This window comes from Pithys albifrons, chromosome 12, assembly GCF_047495875.1.
Source record: "Pithys albifrons albifrons isolate INPA30051 chromosome 12, PitAlb_v1, whole genome shotgun sequence".
NCBI classification, from domain to species: domain Eukaryota; kingdom Metazoa; phylum Chordata; class Aves; order Passeriformes; family Thamnophilidae; genus Pithys; species Pithys albifrons.
The window spans coordinates 2,225,365-2,246,035 of NC_092469.1; the positions used below are offsets into that span (position 1 = coordinate 2,225,365).

At 46.9% G+C, this 20,671-nt stretch overlaps 1 protein-coding gene across 2 annotated transcripts in view; it reads right to left on the reverse strand.

Moving 5' to 3' along the window:
* CMTM4 (CKLF like MARVEL transmembrane domain containing 4) overlaps window positions 1-20,671 on the reverse strand; it is a 40,072-nt gene that overhangs the window by 11,981 nt on the left and 7,420 nt on the right. For both annotated transcript variants that reach the window (XM_071567202.1, XM_071567201.1), the window contains exon 2: window positions 9,151-9,327. In XM_071567202.1, coding sequence (XP_071423303.1) covers window positions 9,151-9,327 — 177 coding nt within the window. The remainder of the gene's footprint in view (window positions 1-9,150; window positions 9,328-20,671) is intronic.

Sequence of the window (20,671 nt, forward strand, 5' to 3'; positions counted from 1 at the left end):
CAGGAGCAGAACTCTGCATGGCACCTCTTGGCACAACAATAATTACAGCAACACAAAACTGCCTGGTCAGACTTGAGCAAAAATATACCAAGGGTTTAAAATACTAAAAGCAATAAAGTGGAGATTCATTAAGGAATGTTCAGTGTGTTACTCAGGGCACCTTTCAGAGTTTAAAACACTTGATCTGCATGGACACAGCACTCTCTGCACACCACAACTAAGTCAGGGAATACCATTCCCAAACCATGGGAACTGAGCACCAGGGGAGGTCAGGGTGGAGGAACCAGGGAATGGCAGCTCAGCACAAACATCCTGGAGCAACATGGAATCAATGAGAAGGGAATACTGTGAGAGCCAAAAGGGATGGGAAGAAAACCTGGACACAAGATTGCTGTGCAACTTCCAGGCTTGAATTAAAGGAAAAACCCAAACACACAACAAAACCACACTGAATATGCCAACCCCAACCATGAAAGAAAAAAAATCTCATTAATCAGAATCCAAGGACAAATTGTTCTGCTTGAGTGCCTTCTTCCACATGCAAGGCAGGCTCACTTACTGGTCCTGCTCCTTCACTCAGTAGTGTTTTTTAATAATTTTAGAAGTCAAGCTTAGAAAACTGAAGGCATAAATCTAAACTTACTCCCTGGGTCTGAATCCCATGACTGTGTTCCAGTTACATGGCACAAGACTTTGAAGAGACCAGTGTCATCCAGCCACCCCAAACATCTGTTTCCCCAGCCATGCCGAGATAATGCTTCAGAGAGGAGCTGCAGAGCCTGGAAGTTCCTGGTGCTGTGTCATTCACAGAGCAGAGTGCCTGGGGGAATGGCTCAGCAGGAGCTGGTTATCCACAGGGATTGCACTGGGGGCTGTGGGGGGTATCCCTGGGGCTGGTCCTCACCTAGAGGGGGAATTCCACAAGGAATCAGAGGCTTCCACTGCTCATTGCTGTTCCCACTCACAGGGGCAGATGTCACGAGCCCAGGAAGACCCAAAATTCCTTAGCAAACAGTAAAGGAACAAAAGCAAACTGTGGGACTCAGAAGCTCCAACCAACTCCTTCCCCCTGCCCAAGCTTACTGAGACAGATGCTGTCTAGTACCTAAACACACCAAACTGGAATTTATTAACTAGTTACTGCAGTTTCAATTGTATCACTCCTTGCTTTGCAGGGATAAAGCCTGTTTATAACCAGATGTATTAGCAAATCAATGGCATTGCACCATTCCCCAACGAGTTCACAGCTCTGAGGGTGTTTCTGCAGCTGCCAACAAGAGCTGTGGTTCTCAGCTGCACAACCCTCTTTGCCACTGTACATGACAACAGATCCAGACACAACAGCATTTAACATTTCCATCACAGCTCTGTGTTTCTCACTAGGAATTCTGAAACTAAATACTGAGGGGAGGGCAGTTGTGCTCCTGGATAATTAAAAAAAATTAATTAGTTCAACGCAAGGTCAAGTTGTGCATTCTACAACCAGAGCATATTTGGCATCTGCAGGAAGGACCAAGAGAACAGAGACAAAACCCTAGAAGAAATCCCTCAGAACTTGGTCATTACAGTAGACAAACACCTTGAGATGTGTTACCATCACCAAAAGGGGAGAAAAGGCACCTGTGCACTCCTTTGGACATGAGGACACGATGGGTGTTCAGTGGCAACCCCACCTGTGCAAGGGACACGGGAGTGCAGCTCCCTCCTCCAGGACTCACAGCTTCAAAAGGGTGTTCAAGGATTGCACAGGGCACAGAGAAAAGCCACAGAAATCATTTGAAAGGAGGAGAAAATTTCTCACAGTATGAATCAAAAGAACCTGAATGCTTTGAATATTAAAATGATTGAGCTGTGTAGATGAAGAATCCAGTGTTCAAATAAGAAAAAAATATGAGCTGTTTTAAAGCTGGAGATCAAACAGCACCACAAAATGAACAGCATGACACAATTAAGAGCTGCAGAACTCATGTTCAACACGAAGAGAGTTTTAATTGTAAGGGAGCTACCCGTGAGAAGAAGCAGCCAAAGATATGCTGAATACTCCACCTTTTCCCTCCTTTTAATCCAGATGGTGCTTTCTCAGACACACATTTGGTGCTTCCTTAGTCTCACACCTACAGACCCAGTGGGTGACACACCAGACTGTCTGTGTGATTCATGGGTCAGATGTGCCTGTTCATTAACCCTGATGAGCTCAGACTTTTGGGGCTGTCACCCTGACCACCTTTCCAAGCACCAGATGACCAGGCCCACCCACAGCCCAACACACACCACCACCTATTTCCATGCTACCAACTGGCCTGAAGGCTTTTTCAGAAGTCTGAGATACTGCACAATACAAAATATATAAAATTAAATATTGACTATAAAATTCAGAACATAAAAATTGTTTTTCTAATGTACTTAATATAAGTACATTAGAAACTTGTCACCATCACTGCATTATATTTTATTTTACCTTTTGCAAAGAATAAAATTTGTCCTTACAAAGAGTTCAACAATTCAAATCTAAAGAACTGATTCTATCTTGAGGCTCCAATTTATTCATTTCTGCAATTCCATTTTTCCTGTTTAGGGCAAACCTTTTTAATTCAATTAACAATTGATGCACATTTGTACAATCAGGCTGGTCTCTTAAAATGCTAAAACTAATATGATCTTTTGTATCCACAGATCAGACTGTTCAGAGCTTAAGGAGCAATGACACGAGTAACTGACACACAGACATATAATGGCACCCACACAGATGCAAATGTCAGTGGAGCTTTTTAATCCTGAATTTGAGCAGAGAGATAAGAAAAAAAAACCCAAAACCCCAATGGTTTTGGACAAGGTCAGAGCAGAAACAAAAGAAAATGAACTACAGCAAGAATTCAAGAAGCAAAGACACTCCCTAACATAATGTAGCTTTTTTCCACGTAAGAGAAAATGAATAATCATGACAGAAAGAAGAATAAACTAATTGAAAAAAGATGAGCTGCTTCAAATCTGTCCATGGTGTAGCTGAAGTTCTTGCTGTTATATTTATAGACAAAGTAGAACCACATCACAGGGGTAGAAGAATTTCTGCTGCAATCACAGCAGCCTCATGAGACAGGATGCTGTGCCACAAAGCACTGCAGAGCTGCCATCCACAGCAGAACCAAACCTGGGAGCTGAACCAGGGCCACTGCAGCTGCTGCTCCTTCTGCTTTCCAGAATGCTCGGAGTGAACAGCTCATTGCTGGGCACTGCTGGGCACTGCCGGGCACTGCCGGGCACTGCCGGGCACTACAAGTCACAGAAACAACGAGGCTGGAGAGGACCTCGAGCTCATCGAGTCCAGTCTGTCATTCCATTCACTCACCAGGTCCCTGCTGGCCCAAAGCAGGGGATCCAAGGCCACATTTCTGGTGTCTGTCCCGCTCAGAAGGAGCACAAGGCAGAGGAGATGTCAGAACTTGTGTGTGCAGATGGGCTTATGCCAAGATAATGCTAAAAATGGGGATGTTTTTGTTCTGCTGATGCTGCTGTCAAGGTGGGAAACTCCATTTTAAGATCCCATGATCATCCTACACTCTCATTTCGAGGGGTCTGGGCAGCTTTGGTTCCTGGATTGATGAGGATGGAAAAGGGGAATTGGAGCTAAGAATTTACCAGACCTGAAAAGTCCCATTAAGGGACTCCTGAAAGCTGCAAGGCACATGAGCTGTGAAAGCTCCTGCTCAGCCTTCCAGGCTGGTGCTTCACCAGGAGCTGCCCCTGGTGCTCAGGGGCTCCAGGAACACCCACATCCTCTACCCACACCTCTCCATGGCTTCACACATGCAAACTTTTAAACAACATTCAATCAAAATACATGCTCTGCCTTTTTAGTCTGTATTTCATGGTGAAATAAGTGACCAACTCCATTTAAAAGGCAGGAAGTGCCACATTGCAACTGCAACTTGTAGAAACAAAAACATGCCATGTAAAGTGGTGGTTGCTGTTGCCATGTGTTTTCTGGAATCCAAAAGTTTACATTTAGGTGGGGTTTAAAGCAGCTAAATGAATGTAACCTGGAAAAGAAGCCTGTACATTTCCACAGCCACAGGAGGTGTCCAGGTTCTCTTCCACAGGACAGCTCAGAGCAACGTTTCCTTTCAGTTCTGTTTGGTGGTTTGTTTTTCAGTTGGCAGAGGAAGGAAGGGGGACTGTGGTTGTTCTTTTGTACAATGCCCCTAATTTGTCCTCCAACCACCACTTTCCTTGCAAGGTTTGGGAACTTCCCCCTTGAATATGAAGCCATCAGGTTGAAGGTCACAAACGACCAGTCAGTCCTCTCAAACAAGCACCTCTGGTCAAACTCTCATCATTTTGCTCTGTAATCACATTATTAAACACTTTTTGAGCATTTTGCAACACAATGAAAAATGCAAACATGGCTCCTTAAAAAAAATAAGTCCTAGGTAGAGTGAACAAAATGAACAGTATGAGCACGAATTGCCATCTTCTCTTTTCATATCTCAGCTCACAGGGAGCCTCAGAAACACAGACACACATGGGCAGGGCTCCCCAGTAGAGTCCATGGCCAGCAACTTCCACAACATGCCAGGGCTGGATTCCTGGGAAGATGCTCCTGCTCAGCTGCCTCGATCCTGCTGGAAATCAGTCCTACTCCCTAAGCACATAGAACACCCTGAATTAACCCAAAAACCTTACTCAGCTCTCCAAAAGCTCAGGAACAAGCTGCAATTTTTAAGAAATGGAAGAGGTGGCCTCAAAACCAGCATTGATATGATTTTATTCTTATTTCTATTTTTGGAGTGCAGGCTCTGTCAGGTGCAGTAACTCTGCTGTAAATGACAAAACACATTCCTGAGTGAATGCACCCACAATCCCCACTTCACTGGGGTTGCTTGAGCATCACCTCCCTCCCTCCCTCTCAGTTCCTCACTCCTTCCCTGAATGTTTTTCCAAAACACAGCCCTGCACATGGACAGGACCAGCAGCTGTTCTCACAGATCACACTTGCAGTAACTACAAAAACATGTCCTATTTCTTGTATTTAAAGCCTGAGTTTGCATTTATTGCAGAATAATGTATCATTTACACCACACTGCACCAAATGAGAGCAGTCCATAAAAAGCATTAACCCAGAGGAAATTAATTCTGAGAATTCTTTTCATTTATAAAATAGTAATTTTTACCCTTAACAGGTATTGCTATTCTGACAGCAGCAAACATAAAGGTCGAGGATGACTGACTTCATTTTTCATTCAACAACCAAGTAAGCCAAAGAAAAGCAAGACTTTTTCAAAGCAGAGGGGGAAAAATAAATTTAAAAAAATCGAAATCCAGATAGTCCTATGAAGGCCTTTGAACTACAGCTTTGTAATGACACTCCTCAGAGCCAAGGCTGGCAGGAGACAGACTGACCCTGTGGCCCCACGTGGCATCCTCGGCCAACTCCTCCCAGTGTCAGTTCCTTGCACTGAACACCTCCCTGCAGCAACAGCTGAAAACAGTCCTGCAGAGGTGATAGAATCAGTGCTCAGGCAGCACAAAACCCAAGGGCTGAGCTGTGTGTTCCCAAACACACACCTGGGGCCCTGTGCTCCCTCCCTTGTGCCTCCCTCGACCAAGGCCAGGCTCACAAGCCCAGGGGAACCCTAATTCTGGTCTGTGCCTCTCTTTGGAGGCTGCTCCAGCCTGACACACTCTGCACTCACACCAAATGCACTCCCAGAGCTCCAGTGAGTGCTTCAAAAAAAGAAATTTTTAAAAAATAAAATTAGTGGTCAAAAATGTCCTGGAAGGGTTTTTTTTTCCCTACACAGAGACATGAACAGCTCCTTCCACTGGCTGGTCCTGCAGGGCCAGCTCGTGCACACAGCCTGGCTGCCACATCTCCAGCTCTCCTGCAGATCCCATGGGATTTTAGGAAAAAAGGATCATTCAGCCAAACCCAGAATGATATCAAACATTCAGTTATGAGTTCATGATGGAAGAACTGGTTTAAGCAGGAGCCTCTGCTGTGCTGTGCCCTCCATCCCCTTGCTTGTCTCCCTGCAGAATAGGCTCCCTTTGAGCTGGAGGCAGAAAGGAAGTGGAAATTTCCACTGACAGGTTCCCCAGTTTTTTGCATTTTTGCATAACGTTGATGGTGCTGCACCACAGACAGTGACTGTTCTTTCATCTGCAGGAACAAAGCAGCCTCCTCCCCACAGCCAGCAAGGCTCCCTCTGCCCACGTTTCTCGCCTGTTTGCTTCAGGAAAATAGGAATATCACAGGCAAGGCTCTAATCAGGATCAAAACAAATCTCTCTTTCCCAAATGGCTAAAAATAGGTATTTTAAAACACTTAACAAATGTGCATATCTGTTAGAGGATCAAACACAGACCTACATTTTCATTCCAGCAGTGGACATCAATGTCCACAAGGCATTAGAAAGAATTCTAATTTTAATAAAGTTTTCAAGGAAGGACTCCTGTGTTGGGCAATAGCAGTTGAAGGCAGGTGCTTTCTGATAGGCAGGAGCATTTGAAAGCAAATGGTTTCGAATGGTTCCTGGAAAGTGCTGTTTTCAAAGAAATACTTCTTCCTAAACTCCAGACTGTTTAATTCCTTCAAGCACTGGAACAGCCTCTTCTCACACAGCTTCTAAAAGCAACATTTGAGGCTTTCCTAAGGGAAATATGCATTATAAGGTCATATGTAATTTTAAAAGCATGTATGTTGATGAATTTATACATAGGCAGAAGTGAATTCCTCCTACAGCATTCAGGGGGGCCAAAGGCTTGTTGAGAAAGCAACTCCTGTGGTAACTGTGCCATAGACAGAGGCTGCAAACAGATAAAAATAACCATAAATGGATAAAAACGCAGAAAATAATAAAAATTGAAAGAGGCAAATAATGTACAAACATACATCTACATTGTAAAGCATAAAATGTCAAAATAAGCAAAACCAAAACAAAATCAGCCCCAATCCTACATTCTTAACTTCCCTCCTGACTTGGCCCCAGTGATGCCCCCATGTCTGGGCAGCCCCTCTGGGCTCTCACTGCCCCTGCCCCAGCAGAGCTGCTGTGGGAGCACAGCAGGGCCCCAGCACTGCCCAGGGAGGACAATTCCCCCCCTGCTGCCTCAGAGCAGTCCTGGCACCCCAGGGACTGAGACCCAGGGAGGGACACCACGAGGAAGATGCTCCCCTCTGCTCCTGGAACACACAAGCTTCCAGTTCCCTTCCCTCTGCTGCTGCAGAGCTCTGGTATCATGAGGGAAGCAGCACTTCATCTTCAGCACTTAATAAAGGACTGAGACTTGCAAGATGATGACAATTTCCTCTCCATGGATCTGGGAACAGGAATGCAAAGGCAGCTGCAGTGTGTTCCACATGCCCTTTGGGCTGAACTCTGACCATGTCATGTTGCTCCACACTGTTTAGGCAGAGTGTGACCATTGCCCAAAACCAAAATACTTCTTTAAAGAGAAACCAAAACCAAACCAATGAACCAAACAAAAAAAACACCACCAAAAAACCACACCCCAACTGGCTGGATTTCTAAGCCCTCCTTTCCCCCACAAACCTCTACCAGAGTGCTGTGCAGAGACAAGGATCTGCCTCAAGGTGAAAACTCCTGTCCCTCAAACACCTTAGGAGGTCAGAGTGGGTGGAAGGACCCCCCAGTCACACACAGGACCCTCCTGCAGCCTCAGAGGGGCAGGCACAGAGCTGCCTTTGGGCTGCTGCACTCCCCTGTGTCCCACTGGTGCCAGGTGGTGTGGAGGGCAGTGACTGTGCCACGGGCACAAACACAGAACCAGGGCATGAGAAGTGACTGCCCATCCAGACACTCACACCCCTCCTGGGGACACTGAAAGGTCTTGGCCAAACCTCCTCTGCACAGAAGCCACATCTAATACTCCCTGTGGAACCACCTGCATCCCACCAGCAAAGCCATCGTGTATTTTGTGTGACACTGTGGCACTTACACTCCCGATGCTCTGCTGCATCCCAGCAGCAGGTGCAGAACTGTGTGCCACAAACAGGGGCCCTGCAGCTGCTGTTGGGCTGTTGTGGTGCTCAGGACACACCCAGGGTGGCAACAGAAACACAGACCCCCTTCCCCCCTCTGCAAAGGTCTGTGGTGACAGCAGAGGCAGAATGGGAACAAAAGGAAGGAGGGCAAGACAACCCAGTAACATTCCAGAGGTTCCACTGGGTCTGCCCCACCCACAGTCACCAGTCACAGCTCTCACTGCATTTATTCTACACAGCAAGCACTCCTAGAAGGAGCTCATCAAGAGCAAAAGGATCAGCCACGTTCCACTCTCATTTTAGACAAGTCATTCAGGCTTAGAACTAAGCATATTGCAACATTAATAAATTACATTTCAAAAAATTTTAAAAAAATTGCACAGAAAACTAAAAACCTCTGGGACTCCAAGAGTATTTATAAAATTACTGTTCCAAAGTAAAACAGAACATTGGCACAACTGTATTATACTGTCCAAAGGAATTGATATAAATATTGTCCCTGAAGCTGACAGATCCTGTGCTAGAGGGACTTAAGATGTTGATTTTGTGACCTGTGTTTATGCAACCCAACCTAAAGTTTGACTCCTAACACAGCATGAAAACTTGTACCCAAGGAATGTGCCCTGCCAGCAGCTCTCCCCCTCCACTCCTCCATCTGAGAACACACTGCCAGTCACTGTTCAAGAGCTCTGTGAGCAATTCAAAACACCTGATTCTCACAGAGAGTACAGAATTTTCTACACAAATGCCCAACAAGTGCATTAATCTGTGTAAGAAAATACACACAGCACATTTGTCCCAGTATATAAACCCCCCAGGTGAAGAGAGAACAAGAGGATACTGCAAGCAGAGCATCTGCCAAAGCCAAATAACCACACGGAGTAACTCTGGCATTAGCAGGAGGTTTTTCTCCCAAAAAGGATCTACCAGAAGACAATTTTAGTTCTACTAAGTGTAGATTAATCTTGCTACATTTCAAAGCTCATTCTGCTCTTGCCATTCAAAATAAATGTAAGTAAAATGCAGACTGTACTCAGCATAGAGAGCACTTGTACACGACCTTAAACGACAGGAGAAAGTAAAGTTCAAAGACCAAACTTGAGCCAGATTTGCAGCTGTTTTTACCAGAGTGAAGTGCAGGAACTTACAGTAAGGTTCCAGTTGATCTGTGGTATCCTCGTGTGAAGGTTGAGGCTGAACAAAAGCAGGAGAGCCCCAGTCACCACCAGGGCACTGCAGCTCACGAACTCGAAGAAATAAAGGCCCTCGCAGGGGGAGCACTCCATGATGGTCTCGATGCAGATGAAGGCAGCCAGAGCCAAAACCTGGCCAGAAAAACAAGGGGGGGAATAAATAGATTTCCACATTTTGAAAGTAGCCACAAGCATTCCTGAAATTTCCACTGGGAACATGATTGGTTTACACTCAGGAATGTGTGATTTTAGTTTGCAACAGGGCACTTTCTAAGGAGCAGAGACAAAAGCAAATTAATGCACAACTTTCTGGATTTGTCTGGTTCAAAAAATGCATTTTAGCAAAATTACAAGGAGTCCAACATCAAAAGCATGAAACCCCTTCAGGCCAAGGGCTCACCACACAAATAACACTTTATTTCTTTTTCACTCATGATATGCTATTCCCAAACCAGAAGATGGAATGCATTTGTCCAAGCTCAAGCACAATTACATACCATTAATGTCATACGATTGTGAAAGACATTTCATAAAGACATTGCTGAAATCCACAACCAATTGAGCTCTAAATCACTTCCAAGCAAAACAGACTCAGGATCTCTCCCAGACTCCAAAAATGCCTGCCTTTTTCACATGTCATCATGAGGATGCTGCATTTCCTATGGAAACATATTCTACCATTCCCCTACACAACAGTGAAACAAGGAGCTCATGGAGGAAGGAGAACTCCCTGGGGCTGCAAACCCAGCCCTGTACCTGGGACAATGGTCAGGGACACTCAGGTCAGGGTGTCTTGGCAGAGCTGACACAACAGACCCGACAAGAGGAGGGTTTCACTCACCCTTTAGGATAAAACACTGCACCTCACTGGACCTCAAAAGTCTGACACTTTTGGGTTTCAGTGGGCAAAACTAAACTAACTAAAAGTGAAAGCTCAGTCTGAGGTGGCATTGAGAGCTCACAGACCCCATCAGACCCCACTGAGCTGCCAGAGCACAAACCCCACCCAGCCAGGCTGGATCACTCCAAGTCCTCCTCAAACACAACCGGCAAGACACAAACACAGCCAGGGGTGGCCTTGGTGTGTTGGTTGGGTTACTTTTAATTTCCCAGGGCAAGCAAGGAAGGCCTTAAGACTGTTCTGCTCTGGTTTTCAGGACAACCACCCCAACCCACCCACTTACATTTTTCAGAAAGAATTCTCTTCTTGCTCTGCCACAACATTCTGAGAATGCAGAAGTCACTTCAGACTGAGGGTGAGAAATGGAGGGAGGAGGTTTCCTCAGAGCTAAATATTTCATAATTTAAATGTTTTGCCCAAATAAAAGTTGAAAAGATTGATAAAAACCCTAATAAAAATCATATTCTGCTAAATCCTTCTTGGCCAGTCTCAATGTCCTACACTTCCTTCTAGCACTTTTTATGCTTCATCCTTAGTTTGTCTTTACTCCCTACAACAAAACTAACAAAATTAAGGGTTTTTAAAAAGCTACAATTTTTGTCACCAACATCAGCAGCAATTCTAATTAAAGCATATCTCTCATGCTTTATTTGCCATTTCAGAATACAGTAGCAAATTAAGTTTAAAAATGGATTCAAACAAAGCAAAACTATTTTAATAGCAAACCTCACACTTGTTGGAAAGTCTCCCACAGTTCCCTTGGCACAAGGGAATGCAGAGCACACCCCACTCTGATTTCTGCCAGCTCACAGAGCAGGGCAAGTCACACCAAACAAACTCTGAGCAGGCACCCAGTGACTAAATAGTGCAGATTTTATCTTTGACTGAATAGTGTCAGAGAAAAAGAAAGATCATGCAGTGAAATGGAATATTCAGAGCAGCAGAATCAAAGTCAAACTGTAATTTCAGCAATGACACACACACCAAAACCCTCCTGTCCAGAGCAGAGCCTGATTTTAAAGCACTGGCCTGGCAGGAGGTTCACCTTGGCTGGGAGCACAAGCTCATAACTGAAAATGACACTAAAAAAAGCTTTAAAACACAATCTTAGCTGTTCCAAGCAGGACTGATATCCTGCATTAATGCTACATATTAGCCAGTAAAACTTTTAGATGTTTCAATATAATAAAGTCTTTATTTTTCTTGCCACTCTTTCTGATCTGACACTTGTTTTACTCTTTAAAAAAAAGCTGTTCTGCAATATTCCCTAGAAATACTGTAGGACAAGCCCAGACAACAGCAGCTCATTTTCTGCAAACATGAACAGCCCTGATTTGTGCCACCAACATGAGGCTGAGGGAGTCACATCCCTGGCACAGCAGTCGCTGTTCTGGCCTGTGCATCCCTGGGGTGCTGCTGGGAGGAATCCCACCCTGACTCCTCTCCACTCCAGACAGCGTTGCCTCCTCAAGCCAACACACCCACCCTGCTGTCAGAGCTCAGGGAAGATCAAAGGCTTTCTTGCATCCAGCATTAGAAATTAATTATGCACTGAGGAGGCTCTTGGAGCAATGAACTCAATAATCGTGATATTTACATATTCCCAAACTCAGAATTAATGAACTCCAGAGCAATTCTACCTTAAGAGTTCATTTTATCCCTAAAGAAACTATAAAACACACTCACCTGTGACACACCCTCATGAGAGAAAGTGTTGGTTGTGTACACTTTGGTTTGACTGAACCCAGTCCAGTCCAAAAGCAAACAAAGACGTGCCAAGTTCGGTAACTGCAGCAGCAGCAGCAGCAGCAGCAGCAGCGGGCACAGTGCTCTGGGATCCACGGACCGTCCAGCAGGGGCTGGGAGGGAACCTCAGCTGCTCCAGTGCCTGAGGGACACCCATCCCAGCCCCACAACATGCACAGGCACCGGCTCCCAGTGGGAGAGTTCCCTGGAGTGCCCATGTCCCCCTGGCTGGGCGCAGGGCAGGGACAGCTCTGCCACACACACGATTTACTGATGACACTCCGGGGCTTCCAGTAACATTCCAACCAAATGTGCTGCTACTTTGCTTGCAATAAAAATACACCTCACCCCTCTCACAGACTCCCCAGCCAGCCAGTGCTACAGGTTAATACCTTTCTGTCACCAGCCCATTAAGGTTCTCACAGCAAAGCTATGACAAAAAAAGGAAATCCAAATTAACCACTACACCAGAAAAAAGGTACCCTCCCACAGACACTTCCCTGTCCCTAATCACAAGAAAAATCTTAGTCTTGAATACAAAGTACTTTATCTTTGAAACATCGGGATACTCTTGTTCTCCTACATTTTATAAACTTGCCAGCAACATCCTTCCAATTAACTACAAGTAAAGTGAATCTGCATAAAAACACACCAGTTCCACTTTCACTGGCCATTCCCTGAGAGACAAACCTAATTTTGCTTTTAATAAAAAAGCAAACTACTCTGAACATATAAAATGAAAGTGAAGTACATGGGGTTGACTCTGCAAAGCCCTGACTTACTCAGAGAGCTGCAACACTTGCAGGAGTTGAGGAAATGTGCAACATGAGCCAAAGCAGCTCCTCAAGGGCTTCGGCTCATCCACTGATCAAGTTCATCAAACAAAATAAAAACCCGAATGTGTTAACATTTGTTTTCTCTGCATTTGTAAATTTATGAAACAAGTCATTAATGAGACAGGGTGCATCAGTGAGGCAGAGAATTAGCACAGCTCTGGCACCCAGAGCACCCCTTACTCCCCAGTGTCCTGGAGTGTCCCAGTGCCCCCCAGTACCCCTCAGTGCTCTTCAGTGTCCCAGTGCCTCCCAGTGTGTCCCAGTGCCCCCCAGTGTCCCCCAGTGCAGCCACACCAGGGCTCGGGCTCAGCTCCCCCTCCCCACCTGCTGGGGCTCCAGGGCATGTTTAGTGCCCATTTTCTCCCGTTCTGTCTCAGAGCTCTGTAACTGGAGTGGAAACACCCTTCTCACCTGTGTTTGTCTCCACTCCCTGTCTGACCACCCACCCCTGCATGGCCTCACCTACACACAGCTCACACCTGACCAAGGCTCAGGGACCTAAAAAGTCACTTCTCCAGAACTTCCTCCGCTCTTCCCTCTGCCACACACCCCCCCAGGGTCAAACTGGTGCCCTGCCACACCCCGTGGGTGACACACACACTCCGGGGAAGAGGGAGGGCAGACCGAGGGGGGCACTTCCCGGGGCACTGGGGCACGAAGCTGCAGAGAGGGAGCCCTGCCCTGCCCAGCTGCCAAAGCCTTGCTCTGGCTTTGCAACACTCCGGAAACCAGGACACAGGATCCTGCCCCTGCCTCCAACTGCAGTTCCAACACCAGCTGAAAAAAACCAGAAAACCAAAGCAACTGCCTCCTGTCAGAGCACAGGGCTCAGCCAACAAAACGCTGACACTTGTCCAAGGCAGCAGAACTCCCCCCCACTTTCAAATCACTCATCTTTTCATAGTTTAGGGTGATGAGATTTGACAAGTTTTTCCACAAGCAGAAGTTTCAAGGTCGGTTTCCCAAGGAAAAATGAGAAGTTGAATGTGGTGGAGATCTCCTCTTACATGAATTACTGCTCTCCCCCCAAATAACACAGCTACAGCTTTCTCCGGCGAGGCCAGAGGGAAAGTTTCCTCTGGTGGATGAAACAAACCTTTTCATCAGTGTTTCTCTGCACTGAGTACTTTGGAGAGTTTCCTATTCCACCCTAATTGCCCCAACACCCTAGGATTTGTGGAGCACGCTTTTATTACTGTTTTTGTGTTTCTTAACAGTTGCTTCCACTCTTCTTGAAGTAACTACAGTGGATATTGCATTAAAACACGATTTTGTCCCAAAGGAAACATCTGCTGACTGCACTGGGTGCTCAGGCACACACAGAGGCACCCTGGGCTCCCTGCAGTGTCACCTTCTTGAACAGAGATGCAGGAGCCTGGTCCCAAAGCAGGATCAAGAAGACTGAGGTGAGCAGAGGGTAAGCTGAGCAGGGGGTGGGTGTGCCCAGGTGTGTGCAGTGCAGCCTCAGCTGTGCCACAGCTCAGCCCTGCCCACCGTGCCCACCTCCCACTGCCACAGAACAACAGACAGGAGGGAAAACCTCCAAGAAGAGGATTAAGGATGAGGTGCATTTCTCAATAATGACTTTCTGTGCTTTTAGCCCTGAATAAACTGGGAAACTCTCCCCCAGAGTTGTTGTTTGGGATGTTCAGCACTCCAGGGTAGCTCAGGTACAGTGCAAGGTCTGGCACTGAGCCCCCAGCGCTGCTCGTTCCCAGGGAAGGGGAGGAACAGACCCCAGTCTGGGGCCATGGAATTCCTGAAGGAGCCTCTGCACTGGCTCCAATGTCCTCCCAGTGAGCCACATCAGCCTCCCACCATTGCTGTATATCCATCTCAGCTTTCCTGCAAACTGCCCTGGAGAAGGGCCCTTAATGAAGAAATCATCTGCCTCGGGGCTATGCAAATGGCTCATATTTGCAGCACTTTCTTGGCAAGGCAGGCACAGCAGACAGAAAACACTGCATTTCCCCAAAGGAGCAAATGTGCTGGGACAGGCACCAACGCTGAAAAGGAGCTTTCAGGAGGCTGCTAACGGTGTATTTTTCCTGTCAGAGCATGTTGTGCTGCATTTTTGAAGAAAATAATCAAACAACTTTGCACTAAAAGTAAAAAAGACAGTTCTGCAATGAAAACCAACTGAAAAAATGAGCTTTCCTGTTTATCTAAAACATTACCAGAGAAAGCCTTATTGTGTGGTTAAATGACATAATTAGGCATGATTTCCAAAACCCCACAAAACGGTCAGCATTTTTTCTGCCTGAAAAACACCCACAGAATTTTAGGAAGAATGTCACACTACCAAAACATTTTTACATCCAGACTGTTTAAATTAATGGCACAGCACAACACACACGCAGAAAATACAGAAGAAATATATTGCTTTTACACCACTTAAAGTATCTGAAGACATTGAGCTTTCTTGAATTAAAATTTGGATTTATTGCTCTCATTTACTTGGCCCAGCAGTCCCAACATTATGCCTGAAACCGAGTGGGTCTCATTCCTTGCAAAGCACATGCATTCCCACATCCAAACCAGCTGGCACAGACAGGAATATCTGGGATCACACGACCCAAGCCCAGGCTGCTCCTCCAGCAGGAAACCAGCCTTTCCCTGAGCAGGAGAAGGGCTGATTTCCAGCCTGCTCCCGGTCTGCATCCTCAGGACTAAATGAAATGTGTTACTGACTCTGGTAACAAGGCTGCAAGGAGCCCTAAATCACACAGGAGCATTAAACTTTTCTTACAAGACAGAAAGTTCAGGGAAACAATGCTTCCCAGAGAGGGAAGGCACCAGCCGTGATTCAGCACCCTGGATAAACCAGATTGTCCTCTAATGGCACAAATAAAACACTAAACAAACCCAGGGAAATTCAGCCAGGCCTCCCAACCCAGCCCTGGTCTGGGTTTAGTGGGGAGGGCAGAACAGCACAGAGTTGGAATTCCAGGTCTCCTCACCCCTCCAGTCTCACAGGGAGCCGCAAAGTTTGCCCTGGTTCTGGGTTCTCTGTGGGCTGGAACGTGGCGAGACCAGCACATGAAATACGGTGCCATCTTTACTAACTCAGCCGAGCTTCAGCTGCCTCCTGCAGTGCTCTGCAATCCTTGAAAGGCTCAGCTACTGCTACTTCCCCTTCTCCATTTGGGCAGAAGACCAGTTCTAAATACAGGACACAGCACTGAGCACAGAAACATTTTGGGGGTGTATCAGGAGAAAGGGTCAGATTTAAGAATGAGGGGAATCAACATTCAGAGCTCACAGTGCAGTGACAGTTGTTTTGAGACATTAAGGAAACCAAAACTAACACTTACTCCAAAAACCAAAATAATTAGCTGGACTGAACTGAAGTGAACAGAAGAGATTCTCAACTGGCTGAAACGGAAATGCATCAGTTTTAAAACTGAGCTTAATCACAGAATCCAGAGCAAAAAAAAGGCCAGACACGAGGTGGTGACTTATTTCCTGCCAACTCTGCACTCGCACAGGGTTTCACTCACTGCTTGGACACACTGACACAACAGACACCCTTATCTGCTAGATAAATGTAAGAGCAATTCCACTTCAAATCTCATCAAACACATAGAAGGTTTTTACAGAAAAACAGGGCTCTTCCTAAGGGGAAAAAAAACCCCAACAAACAAAATCCAAACAAACTCTCACTCTGATTTCTGTGTATTTCAGTTTTTAGCCAACAAGCAGATGACCAGAAGAACCACAGAACAGAATCTGAAGCCAAGGCACACTGCAAGGAGGAATTTGGTTGAGACACATGACATTTCCTCACAGAATCTTGAATGAGATTCAAACATATCTTCCATATTAGACATAAGAAGAATGCCACATGCCCCCTGTCCCACAAACTAAAGCCCAACAGCTTTTAGCAAGCCCATCCTACAGGAAGGCTCATTTGAAGACCATACAGAGCGACACTTTAAACAAAGGCAAGCAAAACATGCAAACCAAACCTGGTTTCTCCCACTGACCCCCCTCCACAGGAACCTGTGCCTCCATCCCCAGAAACTACAATTCATGGGTAGCATAAATCAAAATCCTTCCATGAGCAGCAGGTTCTTCCAGACACTAATGAACAGAGCCCCAACATGCAGCATCCCACATTTCTAACTTTCCCATTCATAAGCTGTATTAATCACTCCATTCCCAAGCAACCATGAAATGAAGAACTCACAAATGGAAAGGTTTATTCTGTATGTACAGGACACTGTGTTGTGCCAATGGCTACAGTGAGTGGCCATCAAACAGAGCACTTTAGGAGGCAGGTGGTTCTTCCCACCCTTTTCAGCACACCCTGATATTTGAAGCTCAACTTTCCCATCCCTTGTCTGACACTGGTTTTCACAGCCACCTGCAGGCACAGCCCTCCCTAATCCCCAAACCCCACAAGCTCCTGTGCCTGATGGTGCTGCCTGTGGAGACACAGCAGGTTCCTCAGGGCAGCAGCTCCCAAAGGGCACACAGTGAGCACAGGGAGTGCTCTGCTGTGCTGGCACAAACCGCAGTGCACAGAACACACGAGTGCAATCCTAAACAGCAAGACAACCCGGCCAGGTTTCTTCAAGTCCAATTCTATCACAATCAGATTAGCATTTGCAGATTGTGTTCTCAGACAAGATAGGTAGAAATAGGGGAAAAAACCCATCATGAATTGGTGCTGCACTGAATACAATTTTGTGTACATTTGGTTCTCTGCATCTCCCTCAGCCCCGGCCAGTGCAAGCAGTGGGGTCAGAAGGGAGAATAAAACACTTTGCCATTAGTCCCCTCTGCTGCCAGTCCAGCACAACAGGAACACAGAGTAAAGACTGACTGCAGGCAACAAGATGGGCAATAAAGCTAATTAAGGTAATTCTTGTTACTCTTACAGACTGATCTGACAGGCAGTGTCAGTGAAGGCACTGCAGTCAGCAGGTCTGTACCAGCATTTGGGAGCTGGCTGGTGACTGCTGTGTGGGGTCTCATGTCCAGGACGGGCCTCTCAGTCATCCAACTTTCCATCCTCACCCTCCCAGCAAGCATCAAGTGTCCTCTGCAGTCCTTTTCCTGCCATCTGCTACTAAATCAAGTTGTAAGAACTCATAACCCATCATATCTTTGCTATTTAAACAAAAGGGGTACATAGAGTTACTCTATTTCTGCTTTGAGGCTGCACACACGTGTTCTGTGTGACACACACGTGCTCTCTGCTGGAACACCCCAAGTTACTGAGAGTGTGTTTGTGTGATTCTTAAAGTAAAAAAAATGCTATTGCTTCATTCATGAGAATTCTCTACTCAAGAATCAACACTTTGGATCTGGCTGCGGGTTCCCATTCACGTTCACAGCCAGAAACAATGTTACAACACAGCACTGAAAATCTGGTAACAAACACTCAGATAAATCAATCACTGTTTTAGCTTTAGGAAGTAGAGGTGTACTCATACAAATACTTGATCTACACAGCCTCCTCTAGTTTAAAAACCCTGTTTGGCTCATTTTAAAACTAAAAGCTGTATTTTGACACTATCAGAATCAGTCTGTATCCTTTAAAACCCCATTCAATCCCAATTATGAGTAAACATCAAACATCCCACAAATACTAAAACAAGAAAGGAATTTTAATGAGAAAACAATCCAGAACTTAAAGTAGTCCAAGGAATCCATTCAAGTTTTTTGGTTTTTGTTGGAAGGAAATGGTGCAAAATGTCCTTGCAATCCCAAGATTGCAATCCCAAGGCCCCCTTGGATGCCAGGCCTTAAAAGGCAAAAAGAGTCTGGACATGCTGGTGAAACAGCACATTGAAACAAGAGATGTGGGCCAGGCCCTGGAGGGGCCGTGCCAGCTGTGCCGGGACTGTGGAACTGCAGCCCGGTGTGCTCTGCCCAGAGGGGACACGGCAGGGACCAACACCAGGGAAAGGAGCCCACTAACCTCCCTGCAAATCCACCCCTCAGGGCTTGACAATCCAGTGCAGCCCTGCCTGCAGCCACACACCAGGCACAGGGGCTGGGAAACGCTGGAACAGCACAGGGGGCTCTGCCCGCACCTCCCCAGCCCTGCCCACTGCACAGCCCCGGAACTGCGGGATGGGCACCCCAAGGGCTCTGGATACAGCCCCAGGAACTGAGGGATGGGCATCCCAAGGGCTCTGGATACAGCCCCAGGAACCGCGGGATGGGCACCCCAAGGGCTCTGGATACAGCCCCAGGAACTGAGGGATGGGGCACCCAAGGGCTCTGGATACAGCCCCACGAACTGAGGGATGGGCATCCCAAGGGCTCTGAATACAGCCCCAGGAACCGCGGGATGGGCACCCCAAGGGCTCTGGATACAGAGAGGAACTGAGGGATGGGGCACCCAAGGGCTCTGGATACAGCCCCACGAACTGAGGGATGGGCATCCCAAGGGCTCTGGATACAGCCCCAGGAACTGCGGGATGGGCATCCCAAGGGCTCTGGACACAGCCCCAGGAACCGCGGGATGGGCACCCCAAGGGCTCTGGATACAGAGAGGAACTGAGGGATGGGGCACCCAAGGGCTCTGGATACAGCCAGAACTGCGGTATGGGCATCCCAAGGGCTCTGGATACAGCCCCAGGAACTGAGGGATGGGGCACCCAAGGGCTCTGGATACAGCCAGAACTGCGGGATGGGCATCCCAAGGGCTCTGGATACAGCCCCAGGAACTGAGGGATGGGGCACCCAAGGGCTCTGGATACAGCCAGAACTGTGGGATGGAGCACCCAAGGGCTCTGGACACAGCCCCAGGAACTGAGGGATGGGGCACCCAAGGGCTCTGGATACAGCCAGAACTGTGGGATGGAGCACCCAAGGGCTCTGGACACAGCCCCAGGAACTGAGGGATGGGGCACCCAAGGGCTCTGGACACAGCCCCAGGAACTGAGGGATGGGGCACCCAAGGGCTCTGGATACAGTCAGAACTGTGGGATGGAGCACCCAAGGGCTCTGGACACAGCCAGGAATTGTTGGATGGCACCTTTTCCAAAATAACTTAAAAATGTTACTAAGCCAGAACATCACACAACATTTAAGTATCACGATGTTTAATGAAGGCTTCATCTGCATTAGATAAAAAGTTTCTAAATGCAACAATTACTTTTAGAAGAGCATGCGATTAAACAACTACATTTATTCACAATATTCAAGAGGCATGACAGTAATTTCCTAAGACAGAAGTTACTCCACGTTATGAAAGACTTGCAGAGCTTCAGCATGTCATAATATTCACAACCACACTCGCTGCTCTCTTGCATGAGCACTTCAGTTTAAAAGTATGAAAGTCCAGAAAATTCCTAATATGGAAATGGTTGTAGTGGATTCATAAAGTGATTTGGAAAAAACCTGCCAGACCTGTTCTGAGCAGTGCTGCATCCCTCACAGCAGTGAGAACAGCCCCGTTTGGCCTCAGTGCTGCCCCAGCAGCTCCATGTGCAGCTCCAGGCACAGCCCAGGGCACGGGCCAGGGGCTCTCCCTGCTCTGCAAGGAGGGACACGGGCACAGACAGGACCAGCCCACCTGCACCCTGAACACTCTGAGAACGTACACACAAACTGCAGAAAATGTAAAGACCTGTCAAGCATCAACACCTGAGTATCAAGTTACGTATTAAAAAAAGCTTAACTTGCAGATCATACTGAAACATTTGTCTGGGTGCAAACGCACCATATTCTTCCCCAGGCTAAGGCATTACACACCAGAGCCTTAATTACACTTCATTAGACACAGTCAGAAGCCTGATCCTCTGAGTTACAGTTCCCATTTAATTTGCACTCAGTGAGATCAGAGCAGAAGTTTCCCTGCCCACCTCACCCACTGGGGACTCCTCAGGCTACACCAGCTCCAAGACCTCTTTGCCCACAGTCAGTCATATTTCTGACCCACCTTTCCCCTGCTCATGGTTGTACCTTCTTACACCTATTCTACAACAGGTTGATGTTACCCAGCCCTTGCTTCCCTCCTAACCCTACCCTGGAG